At 46.4% G+C, this 25,575-nt stretch overlaps 1 protein-coding gene across 3 annotated transcripts in view; it reads right to left on the bottom strand.

The window, feature by feature from the left end:
- The window catches only part of LOC142576002 (Na(+)/citrate cotransporter-like), a 59,069-nt gene that overhangs the window by 10,471 nt on the left and 23,023 nt on the right, over positions 1–25,575 (bottom strand). For all 3 annotated transcript variants that reach the window (XM_075685869.1, XM_075685870.1, XM_075685871.1), the window contains 5 exons: positions 11,473–11,539; positions 9,641–9,772; positions 8,934–9,053; positions 8,196–8,276; positions 881–988 (listed from right to left, as the gene is read on the bottom strand). In XM_075685869.1, the coding sequence (XP_075541984.1) occupies positions 881–988; positions 8,196–8,276; positions 8,934–9,053; positions 9,641–9,772; positions 11,473–11,539 (508 nt within the window). The remainder of the gene's footprint in view (positions 1–880; positions 989–8,195; positions 8,277–8,933; positions 9,054–9,640; positions 9,773–11,472; positions 11,540–25,575) is intronic.

Raw genomic sequence — 25,575 nt, 5'->3', positions numbered from 1 at the left:
TTAGGGCAACGCCTATGCTCGCTTGATGATTGGATTTCCGAGCCTGTAGGTATTTGTACCACACAATAATTGGAAATTAAGACAGCTCTGTGCACGACTACGGTTAAACCGAGGACTCTGCATATGCTTGATTTGTATTTCAACACGGCGATATGAAGATTTAGTTGAGCTAGAACAATGAGTTTCAAATTTATTGGAAATAAACATGAAATCGGAAATCCAGCGCTGGTCGGTCGATTTATTCTATTGGTTCAGTACTGAAAAAAATATGTATACGTTCCAGGTGAAATTCCTTAGTGCAAGTAAAAGGTAAGAAGAGGATGACCTATTTTGTTTTCTTGTATATCCATTAAGCTTTCTCCGCGATGCCGTCAGAACAAAGGTAAGTCGTTAATGTGGATTTGTTAGTCGACAAAAATGCAGTCTTAGTCATTTGTCCGTTCACGCCCACATTACTTCAATGTCAGAGAGGAAAAATAAATTGATTAATAAGGGAAAGTGACTTAGGCTGCGCTTCCAAGGAGGAGGTACGAAGGCGTGAATCACGTGAGGCCGTAGCTGTCTCGTGAGGAAAGCTTCATACAGCGTGAGACTGATATTCAATAAAAGAGCTGTCGGAAGTAACTAACATCTTGATACTTTAGTTCAGACATATGGTCCTCTAAGTACTATAAATACATACACTGTTAGAATGCACAATCTTATATAAAAAATTTGCGTAGTGGTTTGTCCAGATGCTCCGGACATATACTTTTCAGGTGGAACGTACATTGTTTCTTCTCTCACTTGCTTTGTTTAGGACCTCTCAAGTTCAGCGACAAAGGTATACTAAAGGAGAAAGATTGCCAACTCGCGAAGATACGAAAGTGTGCGATCTTACTTTCCGAACGGCAAGAGATCCACCCATCCTGGAAGCAGCAGTGGCTCCATAGTGACCCACAGCAGGATCATCACAACCATCAGGAACATGACACATACCTCCGGAAAGCTAACAGCAAAAAAAAAAAAAAAACGACAACAACGTCCGTGTTATTGGATTCACAGAATCACGGGTTCATGATGATATTTGCTATGCTGAATTATCCATTCAAGGTTTCAACGTTATAATAACCGATTGAAGACAAAGTAGAGGTGGTGGTCTAGCTTTGCATTAAGGCACTGACGTGAAGTTCTCTTTACTAAATGTCCCATTTGAAATAGAGTTGGTTTGGTGCAAAGATTATTTTGAGTTGATGACTTTTGTTAATGGTGTTTTTTATCGAGCATCTAGCTTGTCTGCAGACTCTTTAGTCACCTTAAATGGGCTCGTCCAAGAAATTGGGCCACATGCCCCAAATCTAACATATACGAGAAAATTTAACGCTCCCGATATAGAGTTGAGCATATCGGTAAACAATTGTTGACCCTTATTCCTAATTGTGCAGAAAAAAAAATCTAACTTCGCATTGACATCCGATTTAAAGGAAATAATCATATCACGACAAGTACGACGATTTTCAATCTAATATTTTTCAGCCATCGGGTCAGCGATTACGGTTACGAATGTACTGCTGTTGTGGACGCATCTGATCACGAAGTGGTTTTTGCATCCATTTCTTGTCACATTCGAAAAGCCCGATATGCTTATTCTACTTTTCGCGATCTAAGCCATGCTGATGATGTTAGTATAAGCGATGCACTTAGCGCTTCCTTTGAGTTTGAAATGATTAGTCTTTGCGATCACACCACGCCTTGAGCGAATTTTCATTAATCTTGTTAAAATGTCCATTATGCGTTTAGTCCAGTTACAAACCATAGTTCACCCTAAAGACCAAGCGTCGCTTGCGATAGCAAAATACTAGACAGCTATATGAAGTAAGAATATTTTTTATCGGCCGTATACCCTTGTAAACATTCACTTACTAACTTAATTAAGAAACATAGTGTCATGCGCACACAGGTAAACATGAACACGTCTAACTCGATGACTGCGAAAACTCGCTGTCAAAACGTAGGTGTGAGGAAGCGCGCCTGTAGCGGTGAGCCAATTGACCTTCGTGCCGCCTCTCGCTTCAACGCGAACTAAGCGTCGGAAGCACAGCGCATACAAAGCTTCCAGCGCTCGGCGAACTCCAGACGAACACCTTCCCTAATCCATTCCGTCTGAAACGTATGTTCCTAGATAAGCATCAGGACGACACGTGCAAATTGTGCCAGGAAGGACCAGCAACACTCAAACACATGCTGTGGGAGTGCAATGTACTTATAGGAAGGATGGCAGTGGCTCCGGAGACCCTGTCGTCGAGGTGGGCCGCCGCTCCCTGCAGCTCATACCTCGGAAGCTAGACGTGGGCAGCCCAGCAAGCCTGTGAGGCGGCGTTGAGGCAGGGCCTTGACGTTCCCCCGTGGCAGACATGAACCCGGGTCGCGTTAAACCTTGCCGGACGTACAAGAAAGTTCTATCCATCCATCCATCCATCGGCGCACTTTATCCAAATCGCATATCGCTTTCAAAATAAGGCACCCACGCAACCGTGCCGCACGCAGCAGTCGCTGGAGTAGAACGCCACTCCTCCGGCCCTCCCCTCATCCCGGCTAAAACCCCCCCCCCAATTTTTCAAAAGTAGTGCCATTCTTAGTTCTTACAGCCACCCGCTCTCTCCGTCGTTTTCTCCTCCACGCATCCTGTCGCCCCAGTCTCCTCCGCTCCTCCAATGGCCATTCTGTATCACGTGCTTTTGCATATTCCGTCTGCGACGAAAGTAGGCGCAGACGAATTGATCGCGGCAAGTCGCGGCTTCAAATCGCGGCCGCGGCGGCCGCATTTCGATGGGGGCGATATGCAAACACGCCCGTGTACGTTTCACATGGGTCAGGTTAAAGAACACCGGCTGGTCGAAATTGCATGTTTCTGAAAGTGTTCTGGGGCCCTATAACGTAAAATTATTCCATTATGTTTTTATTCCAATTTCTTGCTGCCAAATTTGCGTAACCGCCGACGCAAGCATCGGGCGATGACTCGCAGGGTTGTTTAAAGAGACCTATCAAATGCTTTCCTCGTTTATAGGAGGTCACTTTCGTTTGCTTTAAAACAAATAACATTGCCTACACTGATTAATTATCTTCTTAGTCTTATCTAATTGGCTAATAAGAGGCGAGGAGCACGGCTCAAGCGGAGAGGGATTCGATGGGGCCGAGTCAGTGCACTGAAAGTCGATAACCGGATGAAGAGGGTGGTGCGGCGTCTGCGATTGGTCCGCTTTCCCTTACTTAGCTTGGGGTGGCTCGTCGAAAATCGTGGCGGCATGCAACGGAAGCTTAAGAATACTGCTAAAAAGGATCTTCAGCAAAGAAAAGTTGACTGAGGGAGGTCGTAAACATGCCCAAAGTGCACGAAAACGTTACACAACGACGCAAAAAGCACTATTGTACGCAAATAAACTCATGCTCTCGGGCAGGTGCGAGTAGTCAGTGCCTGAGCGATCAGCGGCAGCCATCTTTTATTCCTTTCGGAACGGGACAGCCTGCTGCTATTCAGAGAAAAATTCAGTTTTGTTCGGCATATTAATACATTTTTAACGCGTACACGTCACTGCGTCGCGGTGAGTTTTTGCTGTTTATTGATATCGCGCGACACGCAGGGGAAGTGGATGCAGCCCGAAAACTTTTGGCCAAAATAACCGAGGTCTAATGGCGAAAAGGCGTCGAATCAGAAATACCGATTTTTCTTTTGTTCTTTGCTATCATGAATAATCAGTGTGTTCACAACATATCAGATGAGGAGTTACCGCGGTTTTCGTGACGTCGCGTGAGAGACAGGCGAAGTGGGGGTGGTTACAAAAAGTTCTTGGCCAATGGCGGAGGGATGATTGCAGAATTGGAATAGAAAAGTTTGGAATAGCTTTATATTATAGCACCCCTGTACTGCTTGATTACGTAATGCCTCTATGACTGCTGGTATATCTGAGTGAAATGCCTTTTCGTAATCTATGAAAGCCATATAGAGAGGCGTATTGTACTTTGTGGATTTCTCGATAACCTGATTAATGACATGGATGTCATACATTGTACAGCATCCCTTCCTGAAGTCAGCCTGTTCCCTTGGTTGAATAAAGTCCTGTGTTGCCCTTATTCTATTGGAGATTATTTTGGTAAATATATTATATAATACTGGAAGTAAGCTAATGGGCCTATAATTTTTCAATTCTTTAACGTCTCCCTTTTGTGAATTAGTATAATGTTTGCATTCTTCCAGTTGTCTGGGACCCTTGCAGTCGATAGACACTTCGTATAGAAAGCTGCCAGTTTTTCGAGCATTATGTCTCCTCCATCTTTGAATTAATCGACTGTTGTTCCATCTTCTCCTGACGTTCTTCCTCGTTTCATGTCTTGCAAGGCCCTTCTGACCTCATCGCTAGCTATAGGAGGAGTTCTTGTATCCTGTTCATTACTGTTTCTAATTGAGGTATTCTGACTCCTCTGGTTTACTGTTCATAGGAGGTTTACTGTACAGGTCAGTATAGAATTCTTGCGCTGTTCTTATTATATATTTGAGATTGCTGATGATATTACCCTGCTGATCTGGCAGTGCATACATCTTGGTTTGTCCTATGCCAAGTTTCGTTCTCACTGATTTCAGGCTGCTTACATTTTTTACGGCTTCGTCAGTCTTTCTGACGTTATAGTTTCGAATATCCCTTATTTCCGCCTTGTTGATCAATTTTGACAGTTCCGCGAATTCTATCCTATCTCTTGCGTTGGACACTCTTATTCTTTTCGTTTCTTTATTAGGTCCTTTGTTACTTGGAAAAGCTTGCCTACTGGTTGCCTTGGTTCCTTGCCTCCCACTTCAGCTGCTGCCTCTGAAGCCAACCTAGTTACGGTTTCATTCATTAGCTCTATGTTATCATCATCTCTCTATTTTAAAGCGGCATATTTGTTTGCAAGTAGCAGCCTGAATTTGTCTGCTTTTACCCTTACTGCCTCTATGTTGACCTGTTTCTTCTTCATCAATTTAGCTCTTTCTCCCTTCAAATTGAGGTGATTCCTAGCCCTCAGTAACCTATGATCACTGCACTTTACCCTACCTATCACTTCTACATCCTGCACTATGCTGGGATCGGCAGAAAGTATGAAGTCAATTTCATTTCTTGCTTCGCAATTAGGGCTTTTCCAGGTCTACTTTCGGTTGCTACGCTTCCTGGAAAAGGCGTCCATTATTCGAAGCTTATTTCTTTCTGCGAATTCTATCAGTATCTCTCCTCCAGCGTTCCTAGAGTCGATTCCGTAGTTGCCAATTGTTTGTTCGCCATCCTGCTTTTTCCCAACTTTTGCATTAAAGTCGCCCATTACTAAGGTATATTGGCTCTGCACTTTTCTCATCGCTAATTCAACATCTTCATAAAACTGATCTACTTCCTCATCATCGTGCCTGGATGTTGGAGCGTAGCCTTGTACTACCTTTAATCTCTACCTCTTATTAAGTTTGATTACGACTACACCTACCCTCTCATTAATGCTATAGAATTCGTCATTGTTACCCGCCATGTCCTTATGGATTATGAATCCTACCTCGTATTGCTTCTTAACTAGGAGACCTCTATAGCAGAGGACATGTCTGTTATTCAGCAATGTATAAGCTTCACCAGTTCTTCTAATCTCACTAAGGCCGATGATATCCCAAACAATGCCTGATAATTCCACAAGGAGTCCTGCTAAGCTAGCCTCACTCGAGAGGGTTCGGGTATTAAACGTTGCAAATTGCCGAAATTTAATCTGTCCAGAACAAAGCTGCACGCTTCATTTATAATCGTTACGATGTGTACATTTTGCATAGTTCCTATCTTCGAAATCTCCAGATTTCTACTGTTTCTTCCGGTCTTGAAATGGAATCGTTGAAGTTCTTCTACGATCTGATTAACTGTCCACGATTTCCTCTACTCAGCAGCTACATCACGCGCGCAATACGTACATCCACGAGACACTATTACGAGTAGAATATGCCTCATTTTCATCACCGCAGCGACGCGCTTAAATATAGTTTTGATGTCCGCACTATAGAAATACGGAACGCTCATCTTGGAACTATGGAATGCTCATCGATCTTCGTCGCCTGCTGAATTCCTCTCATATGTTGCTAGCCACCGATTTTTATTGTATCTTGTTTTTTGTTTATGCTTTCTTTTTCCTTTCTTTTTCTTTTTTTGCTAGTAGTAGTAGTATAGTAGTATAAGACTTTTATTCAGCCAAAAATTACAGGCCGAGCATATCGACCGCCTGGGTGGCCAGTCGACGCTGTTCTTCTTCACCTTCAGCGCCAAGCCAGTCGAGCCAGGTGGTGATGGAAAGTGAAGGGTGAGGATAGGAACTCGATTTCTGAGCAGCCGGACAGTAGAATAGGCAATGGGATAGGTCTGCATAAGTAGAGGGGCAGTTGGGACAGGAGGGGCCGGAGCGATAGCGATAGAGAAAGAGGCGGGAAGGGGTTACCAGTGCATTCATTTGGATGTGCCGCAGAAGGCGAGCCTCCTATCTCTGTTCTTTTCTGTGCCGTTATTTTGGGGCTGCAGCATGTTGAAATAAAATAAATAGATAAAAAACGAGGACATCTAAGCACTTTTTATGAGTTGTGAATGCAAAAGCATTAATGTACAGCTGAACGCCGCTGAGCAGTCCTCCGAGTTATGAACTCTTCGCGGGCGACAGGGCGTGTTGAGACGCTTGGCGCGTTTTGATTTGGCCTTACGAGGCGCAACTGGAACACAGGCGAGTGCTCGCGTGGACAAGAAACGCGTGCATAAAACAGGCTTGCGAGAGCGATGGTGATATGACGCCGTGGCGATGCCCTCTACCCTCACAAAACACCTGGCGTGCCATTGCAGCAGCAGGTGCGGAGGTGAGCAGCCTGCTCACCTCCACTCTCCCGAACCCCCGAGTGGTCAGTGGCAAGGCCCCCAAGACGCTTCCAGGGAGCGGTCTCTCCAGGAGAGACCGTTGCACGCTCCTACGCTTGTGGTCTAGCTGCACATGGACTGCGGCCCAGCTGTACGTCAACGGCCTGCCTGCAAACCTGCCTGCAAGCGGTGCGGGGACCCCGAGACTCTGGAGCCCCTTCTCTGTGCCTGCCCATCCTTGGCACAGGAACGCTCCACAGTGACCGACACTTACAGACGCCGCGGCCTTCCAGCGGCCACAGGGACTGACCTGCTGCTCCCGGTGTGTCCCCGGCTCCCTGCGCTGCGAAGCCTGTTGAAGTTTGTAAATTGCACTGGAGTAGACACCCTGTAAGCGCCCGCTACAACGCTGGCCACGTTACTGAGGACTGCCACCTGTCGCGCATAGTGGAGTCTATTAGGTCACATCCTCCCTTCTTTCTTTATCATATTTTACTTCCCACTCCCTCTCACCTGACGACCAAGGCAGAAAGCTGGGCTAGTTGGTGTGCCATCATTAATCAAAAGAGTAGCGCATATAACAGGGACACAGACAGAGAAGACGACAGGACGAGCGCTAGAGGGTGCGGAGTAGACGGTGAAGAGTACGACGCTTCGCCGTACTTCTCACCGGTTGCAGAATCAAGCGTCTTGCCTTTCTTTAGGTCACTATCATCCTATTGGCTCGCTCTGCTCCATCGAGGCACGCTCATGCCGTGGCGTTGCAGCCCATGGGAATTTAGGTGCCGTTTCGCTGCTACAGACGCTGGATGCGCGCTTTTTCGCGCAATGACACATTTGAGGCTCTCGCATCTAAACACATGAATTGTACTTCAGACATGTTGTTAAGCTGCACAGAGGCATCACAGATGAAGAAATCGGAATAATATCAAGCGAGTGAATAAGCATAACTCGTCCAACTTGCGCTAATTAGGCATGATAATCATTCTAGCAAACGGAACATTTGTTTCGGGGCTTAGGCGTCCACATGTAACAATTGTTCCAAATACCAAGGTACCTAATAGTTCGAAGCAGTGTATTGTATGTATAATAACCCTTATATAAGTTAATGGTGCAATAATTAGAAGCAGTGTATGTACTATTATAAATGCACTACACCCGGTTTATAAATCCGAACAAGCTTACTTGGTTGAACCAAGCTCGTTATATTACTAATACATAAATGCATAATTTCAACGTGCTTAATTGTTAAAGAACAATGCATTGTGTGTGGTGTAACTATACATGAACTATACCGTGTTTTTATATTTAAACAATCTGTACCTAAGTGGACCAAGCTCGTTGTATCGCCTGGCAATCTCTTCCCGGACTTTCTCTTGTGCCGTGCAGTGGCTTGAGCTACGCCTAAAACAGAGGAGAACAATTATATAGACAATACCGATCAAATAAAGTACATATGCCGAGATCGCTAAAACAGTTACTCGAACATTGCGGTCCTTCTCCATCGCGGACATCCGGTACCCAAAAGCGCGTAAACTTCCATGTTGTCCCAGAAGACTTGAACATGATTTTCTCACTGATAAATAAACGTAAATGCTCAACTTAAACTACGAGAACCAGATGCTTATTACGCAGTTATTGATAATGTGCATACACCTTTCTTATGTAAAACTGTGCGATTCCAAGCGATAGCGAAATACGCATGATGCAGCTCTACGTATACCGCCTGCTGGGTGCACCAATTCTTGCGGCATTCATGAATACCTCTTATTAAGTTTGCGTCATTTTAACAATAAACGTGGGGGAAAGATGTAAACATATAAATTGGAAACGCTACTTTTCATGCCTAGCGTGATACGTTGCTGAACGCGACAAGTTGCGGCATTGCTCCTCTTCGCAGAAAGAATTTTTCTTGCGCACAATATTTCGGCAATGGCTAACGCAACAGCGCTTTCGCGACCATAGCGTTGCTGGAACGACACCGTTCGGATCTGAAGCGAATGCATCAATACGTTGAAATTGTACGCAAGCAGATGCTGCGGCCCCAACTTGTCATCTTACATTGTTCTGATGGAAGAAAGCAGGAGGTAGGCCCAGGCGACGAGGACGCAAAGAATCATCGTCGGTATGTTGTACAGCATCCAGGACGCGAAAGAAACTTCGGTGGAACTCGGGAACATCCTACGCAGAAGGAGCAGCTGTTCACAAACACAAGTATCACTGAAGCTCTATCCATTATATAAAGAGAGAGAGAAAGAGAGAGTTGCAACTTGGCCACAATACATAAAGCGCTCAATATTCATGCCAATGAATAATGACTCGAAAATATTTTAGAAGTTGCACTTGACCAATGGCATCAAGCTATTACACATCATAAGGTTTGTGAAGATGAACTCTGATTTCTAACTCCTTAGGAAGCGAGATAACATAATAAATAAAAATGGATCACGTTTGGTATCCGCCTATACTGATAAACCCTTTCGGGCAGCTGACATATTTTTGCCCATTTTAGGGCACTTGAGTGCTCGGTAATCTGCAACGGACGCCCCAGTTTTCTTGCAGCCCGTACCGTTGATGCTACCAAATAGGGACATGCGTTATATCGCTTTTTCGAATTCAACCGAGTTCATAACCCCTGCAAGCAGAGTACAAAAGTGCCTAAAGTCAAGGTTATCGCTCGTAGCAGCTAACAAACTACAGAAACAAGTACTTAATGCAGCCAAAGCGTGTCTTGATTGCAAGTTCTCGTTGCCTTTGAGAATACTTACTCGTCGATAAGATCCTTCAGGACCAAATTAGGCCCCGTGCCGATCGGCGACCCCGTGCTGCCGATGTTGGCAGCGTACGCCACTGATAGCAGCATCGTCGTCAGCAGTGCCTTCTGTCGTGTCAGCTGTGAACTGCAGCGCAAAATAGAGTGAAGGTAGGCACGAAACGAAAGTCAAAACTTCGTTACGATCAAAATTCGTTCCACAACTCGGACTAAAATGCTTTTCTGCGAGCGACTTGGTCACCGAGAAAGCATGCACCTTTCATTCATTGCGCTCCGGCATTCGTAAGGTTTCAGGGAGAATATGCCCGATTACACAGGTTCCTTTCGGTCAAACAAAGATTGTAAGATTTTATGCCACTCCGTTTTTTTTTATTGGTTGCTCTTGCTGATCACACTTTTATAACGCAGAAGAGCAATGCGAATGACAAAAGGAATACGAATGCTGGAAACTCGAGTTGGTGGAGTCATAATGTCTTGAGCTTCGTATCAAGCAATCCTACTGTTGCTGAACCTGTGAATTACGCTGAATTCGCGACCGCCAATGTAAGAATAACTCAAAAAGCACTATATTGGCGCAGAAAGCGCCGTATGTTACCACAATTACCAAGATTAAATAGCCGAATTCTGCATTCTACTTTTTTGCCCCAAGTTTCCCCAGAAAAAGTAGTGTTCATTATGTACACATCTATAAACGTGGTCTTTTAATACGTAACATGCTCCAAAAATATTCGGTAGCTTTTCAATTTGATGTCTTTATAGACACCTTTAATAACAAAGATGCCAAGCTATCAAAGCTATACAAAAGCGCTCCGCTGCTCTCCATCTTTATAAAAACGTGAAAGGGAATGTTTCATCTATATCTATAGATGACAACACCTGACGCTCACAAGCAGAGACCTGATATAAAATGAAAAAAAAAGTTAATTTGAGTACAGAACAGCGAATGAATGAACTTCGTACTGTCATACAGGGGTGATTGTGAAGAGGCAATAGTGCTTGTAGCAAGAGTGAATGTAGGGTATAACCCATTATCATGCGAACTTTTTTCTCAGAAAGGAAAAGGACATTCTAGTCACATAGACAGCGAGAGTCATGTCTCCCCCTGCCCCCCTCGTCGTATCTGAATGCACGGATGAAATTCATCCACCGTGTATACAGCCACCACCGCATCATTCTTGTGAGCAAAATTTTTGGCCAGCGCTTCATGCACCCAGCGATAGCATGAGAATAGCGACAATACGGCAATATTGTCAAACGCAAAAATTATGAAACAGAAACTTAAAATTAATTTAATTCTGTTTTTTACGAGTCGAAAGCACAATGTGATTAAGAAGCACGCGAATGTGACGACCTGCAGTTCTATACCGCACACCCAATGCATGGCACAGAAACATTTTTTTTTTAGGTTCAGCGGATCGAACCTGCGATCCGCTGAACCTGCGAAAAAATGCTGGATCGAACCTGCGACCACGTACTCGGCAGGGCAATACCATATCCTCTGACCTGCAGTGGAGGGTGAGGAAAGGCAAAGATAACGCAAGTCTGACCAATATTCGTATCAATGACTTACTCATTCTCTGCAAAAAAAAAAAAACAATACAGAATTTGGCACCGTACGTATGCTACACACAGAGGAGCCCGACCTCTTCTGCCACAATTTGGTGAGCTGCAGCGAATTTTCGACTCCATTTCTCTAAGGTAAATGAAAGGCAAAGTTTGTGCATGAGCTTCTCGGTGTGAATCATTATTCTGGGTCACGGCCAGGTGAAATTAGCCGCGATGGTTTTATGTCAAGTTTACAACAGGACGTGGTGACAACTTACTAACCTTGAAAGCTTGCGCTGAGGCACCGGAGCACTGTCCTTGGCCTTGTTAAGGCATTCAGACGCATTACCTGTAGCAGACAAGCAAGAACATTACTCGTTTTAGCAACTAGCGCAACTAGGGAAAAAGACGACGAAGTGATCCTATTGCTGAGTGTTTGTTCTCCGTCACCAGTATTTTGTGGTAATTCTCGCTTTCTTCCGGGGAACGCTGTTCCCAGCCCGACGGGAATGGAAGTGGAACCACCCGCACTCCCACCTGATGTAGCGGCGCCCGCGTCGGCAACCTCAAGGAAGCGGAACAGCCTCTCGAGCGACAGCGAGGCTACCCTGATAGACTCGACCGAGAGCTACGACAGCTCCGACGACGACTACGTGACTGTCCTGAGTCACAAAGCAAAGCGGCGGATGCTTAGGGCCTCAGTGGACACATCTACTATGAGGACTCCGCAGAGTTCGCCGAAGTACACCATCCTTTTCTTACCTGTGCTACCCTCCTACAACATGAGGTTCCTCAACAGGCAAGTTGCATCGGTTGAACTCGAGAGACTGTTGCCAAATGGCATTGAGGACGTACGAGTCAACCCTCGGAAGAATATTGTCGCGGTAGACGTCGCCCAAGCGTCGGCGTTAGATTCTCTGCGAGCTGTCACTGTTCTCGGTGGCATGAACGTCCGTACCATCATCCCGATGGGAAACGAAACTACTACAGGCGTCATATATGACATTGATGCGGCCATCTCAGGCGAGGATTTACCACTTTTGCCAATCATGGGACCCACATACTACAGGTGGCCCGTCTCGGAACTTCCAGATGCGCGAAAATTGTCTTTAAAGGTGACTGCCTTCCATCCCATGTGAAGGTAGGTCATTTTCGACATGCTGTCCGGCCCTTTGTTCCCAAGCCGCTTCAGTGCAGAAACTGTCAGAAATTCGGCAACGTGAGCGCCATCTGTGGAAAGTCTGCTATATGTTCCCGCTGTGCAGCACAACACTCTGCAGGCAACTGCCAGGCAAAAACTTATAAGTGTCCGAACTGTCAAGGGCCCCACGATGGCTCATCAAAGGAATGTCCTAGAGTTCAGCGAGAACTCTCTATCTTGAAGAAAATGGTGAGGGACCGGTCGACACATCGTGAAGCAGCTGCTGACGTCAGGCGACGTCGTTCTCGTCGCAGACGCTCATCAAGGAATTCTGCTCTCCGCACAAAGAATACGCGTGCCGCACAGCCTCTTGCTGTTGAATCTGCTCCAACCTCAGTGCAGAATGTTTCCAAACCATGTATAGACAACGGAGCATCTGAAAAGAATGCCGTGGATGAAGAATGGCCACCACTGCCAAGGATAAGCCCTGTGGAAAAACCCCAACAAGGACACCACAATGCTCACCCCTCACGCCTCACCCAGATGAGCTGACAGAGCATGACCGCCGAATTGCAACAATGCTCAAGTCTTTGATAGATACGATTCGCACGCTTGTGGGCAACTCGAATACGCCAACAGCTCGAAGCGCACTGCCAGTGTTGGATGCCCTGAGCCCAGTGCTTGCAAATCTTGCATAAGCACAATGGCTCTTCCACTGCCTTCACTCCGTGATGAAGTGCGTAGCGCGACGATTTTCCAGTGGAATGCCAGAGGACTTAAATCACGGATTTCATGTTTCCGCCAATACGTTTTCACGAACCGATTTCCTGTAGTGGTAATATGTGAACCGAACGTGTCAAAAGCGCTAAGACTCTCTGGATACGAAGCCTTTATGGCGTCGACGCGCTGGCAATCCAGCAAAGTAATTGTTTACATCCGTACAGAACTGACTTACATTCCCCACTCGGTGCAGCCTCATGATGGAAGCCAATACGTGTGTCTCCGCATTACAAAGAATAAAGTGGCCTTCACCTCTATCGGCGCCTACATATCCCCATATAGTCGGTTCGACGGCGACCGATTGCGAGACATCCTGACGGCGACTACTGGACCCTGGATTATCATGGGAGACTTTAATGCTCATCACTTGGCTTGGGGAAGCTCCATAATAGATTCCAGGGGCCGGAAACTTGTGGAATTTGCTTCCGACCATGAACTTAGCATTATGAACGATGGCAGTCCGACGTACTTGCGTGGTTCGAACTATAGCAGTTGCTTAGACTTGACCTTGGTGTCACGGCAACTTGTTCAATATGTTCGATGGTTCTCTGACATCGAGACTCATGGTAGTGACCATATTCCCACCTACTTAAGTATCACTGGATTTGGAAGCTTCTCCTCTTGTACTTCCCGACAAGCATATATAAGGTGGTCAACGTATAAGACAAAGGTGGAAGAGGCATGCAAAGAAGGATTTACTGGCACCATTGAGAACCTTATTACAAGTGTACTGGAATCGTCTAAGTACACATTTACATCCGCTAAAAAACGTACGGATTTTGACATGGAACTTGAGCGACTTCGAACTATTCGCAAAAGAGCCGAGAGCCGATACAGGCGCACGAAGTCAATTCATGACCTTAGAGTCGCTCGACGTATACAGAAGAAAATCCAACGTCGTATGGACAGTCTGGAGGCACAACGGTGGAAGACGTTCTGCGAATCACTTGACCCCCGCAAGCCACTGTCTATCATATGGAGGACGGTGCGCGGCCTTGGCTCGTCTCCACAGCAACGACACCCATTCTCAGCCCTAGCCCTCCATCAAGGCCGCTCACAGGTCGATATAGCCGAAGACTTCTGTGTGAAGATTGCGGGCAGTGTGGTCACCATCAATAGCGAAATTCTGGGTGAGGTTCCTGCGACACGCTTCCTAGACTTGAATGTGTCCTTCTCACTTGAGGAATTGGACGCAGCTCTGGCCTCATGCAGGCGCTCATCGTCGCCACGACCAGACGGCATCACCTACGCTGCTTTATGCCACCTAGGTGAAGATGGCCGAAGCAGACTTCTGGAACGTTATAACCAGTCATGGAATGATGGCGTCGTTCCTGAGCAGTGGAAGTCCAGCCGCTTGATACCACTCCTGAAGCCTGGAAAGTCGCCACTTGACCTAGCGTCCTACCGACCCATTGCGCTGTCCAGCTGTGATGGGAAGGTCATGGAAAGAATGATTCTCAGCCGCCTAGAATGGTATCTTGAGCGCCACAACGTATACCCCGATGCCATGGCTGGTTTTAGAAGAGGCCGTTCCTCTATTAACAACGTCATCGACCTAGTCACGTCTGTACAACAACAAAAACACCACAAGCGTATATCGGTTGCACTATTCCTCGACGTGAAAAGCGCCTATGATAATGTAACGCATCAAGCCATCCTTGATGCCCTGGAAAATAATGGAATTGGCTATCTATTCAAAACTAGCTATCTATTCAAAAGATCCTTCTTTGTGCACAGTGCAGATGCCCGAACTGCTGACCATTACACTAACCGTGGCGTCCCTCAGGGTGGGGTTCTTAGTCCCACTTTGTTCAACCTTGCAATCTTTGGCCTTGCCGACGTTCTACCACATACAGTAAACCTTTCCATATATGCTGACGACATATGCATATGGGCATCGGCAGTTACACGTCTCCAAGTGCGTGCACGGCTCCAAAAAGCAGTGACCCTAACATCATCGTACCTGCGTGCGCAAGGCCTCAGCATTTCGACCGAGAAGTGCGCCTTAGTCGCCTTTACCCGCAAGCCCATGACCTGGTACCCCATTTCTATTGACCACCAACCAATTTCCTACGCAAAAACTCACCGATTCCTAGGCGTTATTATAGACAGAGACCTTTCATGGAGCCCCCACATCACATACTTGAAGAAGAGGCTTACTTCTATCTCCCATATATTAAGGTTTCTTGCCGGTAAAACGTGGGGCACATCCGTGGCATCTATGCTTCAACTATACAGGACGCTCTTCCTAGGATACTTGCGATACAGCACACCAGTGCTGTCCAATGCTAGCAAAACTAACATCCATGTCCTACAGAGCATTCAAGGCCAAGCCCTACGAACATGGCTGGGGCTACCTCGAAATGCTTCAACCGTGGCAACAATTGCCACCGCGAGAGACCACCCAATAAGGACCTATATAGATATCGACGCACTCCGGGTGCATGTTCGCCATATATCCAGAGTCCCTGACCACCATCTCGCTCGCTTGCCTGAGAAAAGACCCAAGGCAGCGTTCTCCAGATCAGTTGCGGCTAACCGGCACTCTTTGTCTTTGAGGCACTCACCCTAAACAAGCACGCCATCCCCTATGTGGTGCTTGAAGAAGCCTCCAGTGTACCTTGCTGTTCCAGGAATAGTGAAGAAAGCTAGCCTGACCACCGCGGCTCTCAAGCAGATCACATTGGAACTTCGGCATTGTTCATACGCTAACCGAATTCATGTTTACACGGATGGTTCCGTCTCGGAAAATTCTACAGGCGCCGTTGTTCTACCATCTCAATCGGTCGTCATCAAGTTTAAGGCTTCACATGTAACGACATCTACAGGTTCTGAACTGGCCGCCCTTCGCGCTGCTGTCGAATACATTGAAAAAGAACCGCCCAACAAATGGGCAATATTTTGTGACTCGAAAGCAGCCCTCCAGAGCTTGCGAAGTTTACGACGTGGCAATTATGAACAGCTGGTGTCACAAATCAACGAAACCTGCAATTACGCTTCTGAACGAGGACATGATATCATATTTCAGTGGCTGCCGGGACATTGTGGCATCGTTGGTAATCACCTCGCCGATGATGCTGCCCGACGTGCCCAGGCTGGCTCACCGACACTCCTTATACCTTTATCCAGAGTCGACGCTGCAAGAGAGCTTCGCAGTCTCGCTCGTACAATCACGTTAGATTGCTGGCATACACCACAGAACTCTAAGTGTCGTTTACACAGCCTCGACCCATCACTGAACCTTACATTACCAGCGAACCTTCCACGTGACGCAACACTGCTGTGTCGGCTGTGGGTAGGAGTAGCATTCACCAACTCCTACAGCTATCGTATTGGAATGGCAGATTCACCAATGTGCGCTAAGTGGAAGTGTGAAGAGACCATCAGTCACCTTCTGTGCCACTGTTCTCGCTTCGATAATCAACGTGCGACTCTCCAGTGTGCCTTGAATAGACTGGATGACAGGCCATTTACGGAAGCGAAGATCTTGGGAGCCTGGCCTCACAGCTCATTGGCCCAGAAAGCAGTTCGAGCGCTTTGTCGCTACCTGAGGGCAACAGACTTGAGTGCCCGACTATAGACATCCTACACCTAAGTTCTCTCTCTCTCCCTCTTTCACTCCCCATTCCCCTCCCCACGTGTAGGGTAGCAAACTGGACTCAGTCTGGTTAACCTCCCTGCCTTTCCGTCTTCCCTTCTCTCTCTCTCTCTCTAGCGCTAAGATACGCATTTAAAGGGAAGCCCTAAAGGCAATTCCTTACTGCGGCTTCCCGGATAATCTTCTTTACCGCACCGCTTTGGCAATAACGAATTGTGTAGGAGTGCTTTCCTCCTTACTTGTAAAGCACTTGCAAGGCTACGAAATATCGTGCGTGCGTCGAGCGAAGCAGCATGCTACGAGTCCTTGTAAGGCCTCAACCCATGCGTGGCATCTGAACCTATGCCGATTCTGTCCAATAGTATGCTACAAACATATCAGACAGACATGAGGTTTGATATTTGCATTAAGGGAAATTCTGAGCCAACTGACGACCGGAAGGGGCCGTGGGTACACCGGCAAGCCTCCGAGATTAAGGTTAAACTGCTTCAATTATTGGAATTATCAAAGCTAACAACACGTTCACGGTTTCTTTTTTTTTTGCTTAGCCGCACAATAGTTCTCTTGCTGATAATCAGCTATATTTTAGGCGAAATTTTTATCTAGTTTCAAGAAGTAAATCTGTAGCTGTGTCCCTAAGCCTGTGGTAAGAATATTTTTCCTAGCTAATGTCAAGTACGATTGTTAACGGCAGCATCAATGAGCAGTTGCACCTTAGCTCTCAGTTTGCAGAATCAACAGCTATTTTCAATCAATCACACATTATTATGAATACAAGAGCAGGGACGCATAGGGGTATATCCAGAAGCAGATAACAAGATTAGAAACCACAGATATAAGAGCAAAGTAAGTATCATCATCATCAGCCTGGTTACGCCCACTGCAGGACAAAGGCCTCTCCCATACTTCTCCAACTACCCCGGTCATGTACTAATTGTGGCCATATTGTCCCTTCAAACTTCTTAACCTGATCCGCCCACCTAACTTTCTGCCGCCCTCTGCTACGCTTCCCTTCCCTTGGAATCCATTCCGTAACTCTTAATGACCATCGGTTATCTTCCCTCCTCATTACGTGTCTTGCCCATGCCCATTTCTTTTTCTTGATTTCAACTAAGATATCATTAACTCGCGTTTGCTCCCTCACCCAATCTGTTCTTTTCTTATCCCTTAACGTTACACCTATCATTCTTCTTTCCATAGCTCATTGCGTCGTCCTCAATTTAAGTAAAACCCTTTCCTAAGCCTCCAGGTTTCGGCCCAGTACGTGAGTACTGGTAAGACACAGCTGTTATAAACTTTTCTCTTGAGGGATAATGGCAATCTGCTGTTCATGATCTGAGAATGCCTGCCAAATGTACCCCCAGCCCTTTCTTATTCTTCTGATTATTTCAGTCTCATGATCCGGATCCGCAGTCACTATCTGTCCTAAGAAAATGTATTCCCTTACCACTTCCAGCGCCTCACTACCTATCGTAAACTGCTGTTCTCTTCCGAGACTGTTAAACATTACTTTAGTTTTCTGCAGATTAATTTTTAGACCCACCCTTCGGCTTTGCCTCACCAGGTCAGTGAGCATGCATTGCAGTTGGTCCCCTGAGTTACTAAGCAAGGCAATATAATCAGCGAATCGCAAGTTACTAAGGTATTCTCCATTAACTCTTATCCCCAATTCTTCCCAATCCAGGTCTCTGAATACCTCCTGTAAGCACGCTGTGAATAGCAGTGGAGAGATCGTATCTCCCTGCCTGACGCCTTTCTTTATTGGGATTTTGTTGCTTTCTTTATGGAGGCCCACGGTGGCTGTGGAGCCGCTATAGATATCTTTCAGTATTTTTACATACGGCTCGTCTACACCCTGATTCCGCAATGCCTCCATGACTGCTGAGGTTTCGACTGAATCAAACGCTTTCTCGTAATCAATGAAAGCTATTATAAAGGTTGGTTACACTCCGCACATTTTTCTATCACCTGATTGATAGTGTGAATATGGTCTATTGTTGAGTAGCCATTACGGAATCCTGCCTGGTCCTTTGGTTGACGGCAGTCTAAGGTGTTCCTGATTCTATTTGCAATCACCTTAGTGAATACTTTGTAGGTAACGGACAGTAAGCTGATCAGTCTGTAATTTTTCAAGTCTTTGGCGTCCCCTTTCTTATGGATTAGGATTATGTTAGCGTTTTTCCAAGATTCCGGTACGCTCGAAGTCATGAGGCATTGCGTATACAGGGTGGCCAGTTTTTCTAGAACAATCTGCCCACCATCCTTCAACAAATCTGCTGTTACCTGATCCTCCCCAGCTGCCTCCCCCCTTTGCGTAGCTGCCAAAGCTTTCTTTACTTCTTCCGGCGTTACCTGTGGCATTTCGAATTCCTCTAGACTATTCTCTCTCCCATTATCGTCGTGGGTACCACTGGTACGGTATAAATCTCTATAGAACTCCTCAGCCACTTGAACTATCTCATCCATATAAGTAATGATATTGCCGGCTTTGTCTCTTAACGCATGCATCTGATTCTTGCCAATTCCTAGGGCCCTATAACGTAAAACTATTCCAATATGTTTCTATTCCAATTTACTGACGTCAAATTTACGTAACCACCGACGCAAGCACCGGGCGGTCACCCGCAGGGTTGTCTGAACAGACCAATCAAACGCTCTTCTCGTTCATAGGACGTCACTTATGTTTGCTTGAAAAACGAATAATATTGCCTACACTGAGCCGCTTGTCGCATCTAATTGGCTGGCAAGAGGCGAGGAGAACGCTCAAGTGGAGAGGGATTCAAAGGGCAGAGCCAGTGCACTGAAAATGGTAACCGGATGAAGGGGGTGGTGCCGGCGTCTGCGATTGGTCAGCTTTCCCTTACTTAGCTTGTGGTGGCTGGTCGAAAATCACGGCGGCATGCAACGGAAGCTTAAGAATGACGCTAAAACTGACCCTCAGCAATGAAGAGTTGGCAGAATGAGGTAGTAAACGTGCCGAAAGTGCTTGAAAACTTTACACGGTCACGCAAGAAGTTTTATTATACGCAACTACACCTATGCTCTCCGGCACGTGCGAGTAGTCAGCGTCTCAGCGATCGGCGGCAGCCATCTTTTATTCCTTTCGGAACGGGGCAGCCTGCGGCTATTCCGAAAGAAATTCAGTTTTGTTCGGCATATTAATGCATCCTGATCGCGTACACGTCACTTTGACGAGGTGAGTTTGTGCGGTTTTGTGACGTCGCGCGACAGGCAGGTGAAGTGGGTGCAGCCCGAAAACTTTTTACCAATAACCGAGGGCTAATGGCGAAAAGGGGTCGAATCATAAATAACTGTGTTTCTTTTTTCTGTCAAATCATGCATAATCAGTGTGTACACATCATTTTGTTACGGTTTTTGTGACGTCGCGTGACAGACAGGTGAAGTGGAGGGTGGTCGAAAAAAGTTTTTGACCAATCGCGGAGGGCTGATACCAGAATTGGAATAGAAAAGTTTGGAATAGTTTTACGTTATAGCGTCCCTAGTTTCTTCTTCACTGCTTTTAGGCTTCCTCCGTTCCTGAGAGCATGTTCGATTCTATCCATATTATACTTCCTTATGTCAGCTGTCTTACGCTTGTTGATCAACTTCGAAAGTTCTGCCAGTTCTATTCTAGCTGTAGGGTTGGAGGTTTTCATACATTGGCGTTTCTTGATTAGATCTTTCGTCTCCTGCGATAGCTTACTGGCATCCGGTCTAGCGGAGTTACCACCGACTTCTATTGCACACTCCTTAATGATGCCCACAAGATTGTCATTCATTGCTTCAACACTAAGGTCCTCTTCCTGAGTTAAAGCCGAATACCTGTTCTGTAGCTTGATCTGGAATTCCTCTATTTTCCCTCTTACCGCTAACTCATTTATCGGCTTCTTATGTACCAGTTTCTTCCGTTCCCTCCTCAGGTCTAGGCTAATTCTAGTTCTTACCATCCTATGGTCACTGCAGCGCACCTTGCTGAGCACGTCCACATCTTGTATGATACCAGGGTTAGCGCAGAGTATGAAGTCTATTTCATTTCTAGTCTCGCCGTTCGGGCTCCTCCACGTCCACTTTCGGCTATCCCGCTTGCGGAAGAAGGTATTCATTATCCGCATATTATTCTGTTCCGCAAACTCTACTAATAGCTCTCCCCTGCTATTCCTAGTGCCTATGCCATATTCCCCCACTGCCTTGTCTCCAGCCTGCTTCTTACCTACCTTGGCATTTAAGTCGCCCATCAGTATAGTGTATTTTGTCTTGACTTTACCCATCGCCGATTCCACGTCTTCATAGAAGCTTTCGACTTCCTGGTCATCATGACTGGATGTAGGGGCGTAGACCTGTATAACCTTCATTTTGTGCCTCTTATTAAGTTTCACAACAAGATCTACCACCCTCTCGTTAATGCTATAGAATTGCTGTATGTTGCCAGCTATATTCTTATTAATCAGGAATCCGACTCCTAGTTCTCGTCTCTCCGCTAAACCCCGATAGCACAGGACGTGCCCGCTTTTTAGCACTGTGCATGCTTCTTTTGACCTCCTAACTTCACTGAGCCCTATTATATCCGATTTACTGCCCTCTAGTTCCTCCAATAGCACTGATAGACTCGCCTCACTAGATAACGTTCCAGCGTTAAACGTTGCCAGGTTCAAAGTAAGTATTGCAGACGACAAATAATCAACGCTAAACGCAAGGATTTAGCAGTTAGAAAAACATCGTCACGTTTAGCGGTGAGCGCGAAAATTTCATCACGTTCACGGTTAGTCCACGCAACCATTCTGGCACTATAACCGCATGTGTTGGGCTCAAATCTCCTGAGGTCCCATTAAGTAAACTCATTTCTATAACTTGGCGATTTGTTAGAAACCCCTGCAGCCTTTTCTTCTTGAATAACATTCCATTTTCTCTATTTCTGTCAATGAAATTCAACAGCTAGAGCCAAAGTTTTTGCCCCTGTTACCTTTTTATGCTGCTAGATGTAATGTTCCAAGATATTCTGCCCAAGGACGCACCAGTCATCAAATTCTCACTTCCGTTTGACTTCGCGAACTTTTATTGCGATAGCAACTATATGGACACTCCAAGCGCATTTCTGCTGTCGCCGTCGCCGTCGCCGTCGCTGTGAGGTCCTGTATAAAGCCCGAGGGCGATAACACCGTCGCCGCGCGCACTACGCTGTAAGTGTCACTGAGAGCGCGCGAGTGAAAGCTTGCGAGGGGAGACGACGATCGCGGCTCAATCTCGCCAACGCGAAAGGAACGGAAGCGGAGAGGAAAGGAGCCGTCTTCCGTGGCGCGCCAGGAACCCAATGTTGAGTGGCACCGGGTGGAGGCATGAGAAGGGGGGGCGGGGTCTACTCCGGCTGCAACTGCGCACCTGGCGGCTGCGCGCGGTCGCGTGACCGTATCTTGAGCGAGGTCTGCGTTGGGGGCACAGCCTAGGTGCGTTGGCGGCTCGTAGCTTTGTGCTTGCTCTCTGTTCTCGGCGCCCACTTCTTGTCGAAGCGATATGGAGCACGAACATCACTTCGCTCGCTGCTTCCCCCGCGTTTGGACAGCGAGTGTCAGCGGTTATAGTGTGATGCGTTCATGTGTGCTATGCGCGCTGACGCCATGCTTGTTAATTTAGTTACCAAGCGAATGTTTGCAAGTTGATACGGCCGATAAAAGTACTATCCTTACTTCGTATGGCTGTCTATAATTTGCTCTCGCAATCTATGCTTCGCCTATGGGGCGAAACTGCGACTTTTTTATTGTACACAAAGCCCGTCCTTTCTTAATTCGGACCTTTGCCCTGAATGAGGACAACAGGAGGAGCTTAACACTTAAGGTTTTTTTTTCTTTGTTACACACGCTTCACCGATATTTGGAACCCCGCTCTACGGCGTTGCACCGCTGAGTACGAAGCCGCGGGTTCGACCCAGGCCACGGCGGCCGTATACCGATGGGGGCGGAATGTAAAAAAAAAAGCTCGCGTAACGAGCGTCCCTATATGGGTGCACGTTCAAGAACCCTGGGTGGTCAAAATTAATCTCGAGTCCCTCACTACCGCGTGCCTCATAATCATAATGGGGTTTTAGCCAACCGGCCTCAGTCCTGGTTAACCTCCCTCATCATCATCATCATCATCAGCCTAGTTACGCCCACTGCAGGGCAAAGGCCTCTCCCATACTTCTCCAACTACCCCGGTCATGTACTAATTGTGGCCATGTTGTCCCTGCAAACGTCTTAATGTCATCCGCCCACCTAACTTTCTGCCGCCCCCTGCTACGCATCCCTTCCCTTGGAATCCAGTCCGTAACCCTTAGTGACCATCGGTTATCTTCCCTCCTCATTACATGTCCGGCCCATGCCCATTTCTTTTTCTTGATTTCAACTAAGATGTCGTTTACCCGCGTTTGTTGCCTCACCCAATCTGCTCTTTTCTTATCCCTTAATGTCACACCCATCATTCTTCTTTCCATAGCTCGTTGCGTCGTCCTCAATTTCAGCAGAACCCTTTTCGTAAGTCTCCAGGTTTCTGCCCCATATGTGAGTACTGGTAACACACAGCTGTTATACACTTTCCTTTTGAGGGATAGTGGCATCCTGCTGTTCATGATTTGAGAATGCCTGCCAAACGCACCCCAGTCCTTTCTTATTCTTCTGGTTATTTCAGCCTCATGATCCGGATCCGTGGTCACTACCTGCCCTAAGTAGATGTAGTCCCTTACCCCTTCCAGTGCTTCGCTACCTATCGTAAACTGCTGTTCTCTTCCGAGCCTGTTAAACATTACTTTAGTTTTCTGCAGATTAATTTTCAGACCCACCCTTCTGCTTTGCCTCTCCAGGTCAGTGAGCATGCATTGCAATTGGTCTCCTGAGTTACTAAGCAAGGCAATATCATCAGCGAATCGCAAGTTGCTAAGGTATTCTCCATCAACTTTTATCCCCAATTCTTCCCACTCCAGGCCTCTGAATACCTCCTGTAAACATGCTGTGAATAGCATTGGAGATATCGTATCTCCCTGTCTGACGCCTTTCTTTATAGGGATTTTGTTGCTTTCTTTGTGGAGGACTACGGTGGCTGTGGAGCCGCTATAGATATCTTCCAGTATCTTTACATATGGCTCATCTACACCCTGATTCCGTAATGCCTCCATAACTGCTGAGGTTTCGACTGAATCAAACGCTTTCTCGTAATCAATGAAAGCTATATATAACGGTTGGTTATATTCTGCACATTTCTCTATCACTTGATTGATAGTGTGAATATGGTCTATTGTTGAGTAGCCTTTACGGAATCCTGCCTGGTCCTTTGGTTGACAGAAGTCTAAGGTGTTCCTGATTCTATTTACGATTACCTTAGTAAATACTTTGTAGGCAACGGACAGTAAGCTGATCGGTCTATAATTTTTCAAGTCTTTGGCGTCCCCTTTCTTATGGATTAGGATTATGTTAGCGTTCTTCCAAGATTCCGGTACGCTCGAGGCTATGAGGCATTGCGTATACAGGGTGGCCAGTTTCTCTAGAACAATCTGACCACCATCCTTCAACAAATCTGCTGTTACCTGATCCTCCCCAGCTGCCTTCCCCCTTTGCATAGCTCCTAAGGCTTTCTTTACTTCTTCTGGCGTTACCTGTGGGATTTCGAATTCCTCTAGGCTATTCTCTCTTCCACTATCGTCGTGGGTGCCACTGGTACTGTATAAATCTCTATAGAACTCCTCAGCCACTTGAACTATCTCATCCATATTAGTAACGATATTACCTGCTTTGTCTCTTAACGCACAATCTGATTCTAGCCTATTCCTAGTTTCTTCTTCACTGTTTTTAGGCTTCCTCCGTTCCTGAGAGCCTGTTCAATTCTATCCATATTATAGTTCCTGATGTCCGCTGTCTTACGCTTGTTGATTAACTTAGAAAGTTCTGCCAGTTCTATTCTAGCTGTAGGGTTAGAGGCTTTCATACATTGGCGTTTCTTGATCAGATCTTTCGTCTCCTGCGATAGCTTACTGGTTTCCTGTCTAACGGAGTTACCACCGACTTCTATTGCGCACTCCTTAATGGTTCCCATGAGATAGTCGTTCATTGCTTCAACACTAAGGTCCTCTTCCTGAGTTAAAGCCGAATACCTGTTCTGTAGCTTGATCCGGAATTCCTCTAGTTTCCCTCTTACCGCTAACTCATTGATTGGCTTCTTGTGTACCAGTTTCTTCCGTTCCCTCCTCAAGTCTAGGCTAATTCGAGTTCTTACCATCCTATGGTCACTGCAGCGTACCTTGCCGAGTACGTCTACATCTTGTATGATGCCAGGGTTCGCGCAGAGTATGAAGTCGATTTCATTTCTAGTCTCACCATTCGGGCTCCTCCACGTCCACTTTCGACTAACCCGCTTGCGGAAAAAGGTGTTCATTATCCGCATATTATTCTGTTCTGCAAACTCTACTAATAATTCTCCTCTGCTATTCCTAGAGCCTATGCCATATTCCCCCACTGACTTGTCTCCAGCCTGCTTCTTGCCTACCCTGGCATTGAAGTCGCCCATCAGTATAGTGTATTTTGTTTTGACTTTACGCATCGCCGATTCCACGTCTTCATAAAAGCTTTCGACTTCCTGGTCATCATGACTGCATGTAGGGGCATAGACTTGTACCACCTTCCCTTCCTACCTCCCTACTTTCCCTTTATCATTTGCTCTCTCTCTCTCTCTCTCTCGGCACGTAAAACTCCGGAATCTTTTCTGATCTCTTATCCATGATTAGCGGTCACATAAGGTTTGGTACTCGGCGCCCGCTACTTGGAAAGTGTACTGCTACATTCAAAAACGGTAGTTGAGCGCTGCTGAAATCCACTCAAGCCTATCTTGAAAGTTCGCATTCAGAATT

Source organism: Dermacentor variabilis, chromosome 3 (assembly GCF_050947875.1).
Source record: "Dermacentor variabilis isolate Ectoservices chromosome 3, ASM5094787v1, whole genome shotgun sequence".
Taxonomy (NCBI): domain Eukaryota; kingdom Metazoa; phylum Arthropoda; class Arachnida; order Ixodida; family Ixodidae; genus Dermacentor; species Dermacentor variabilis.
Note: the sequence above shows the minus strand (reverse complement) of the source record. Positions and strands in the feature narration are given on the sequence as shown.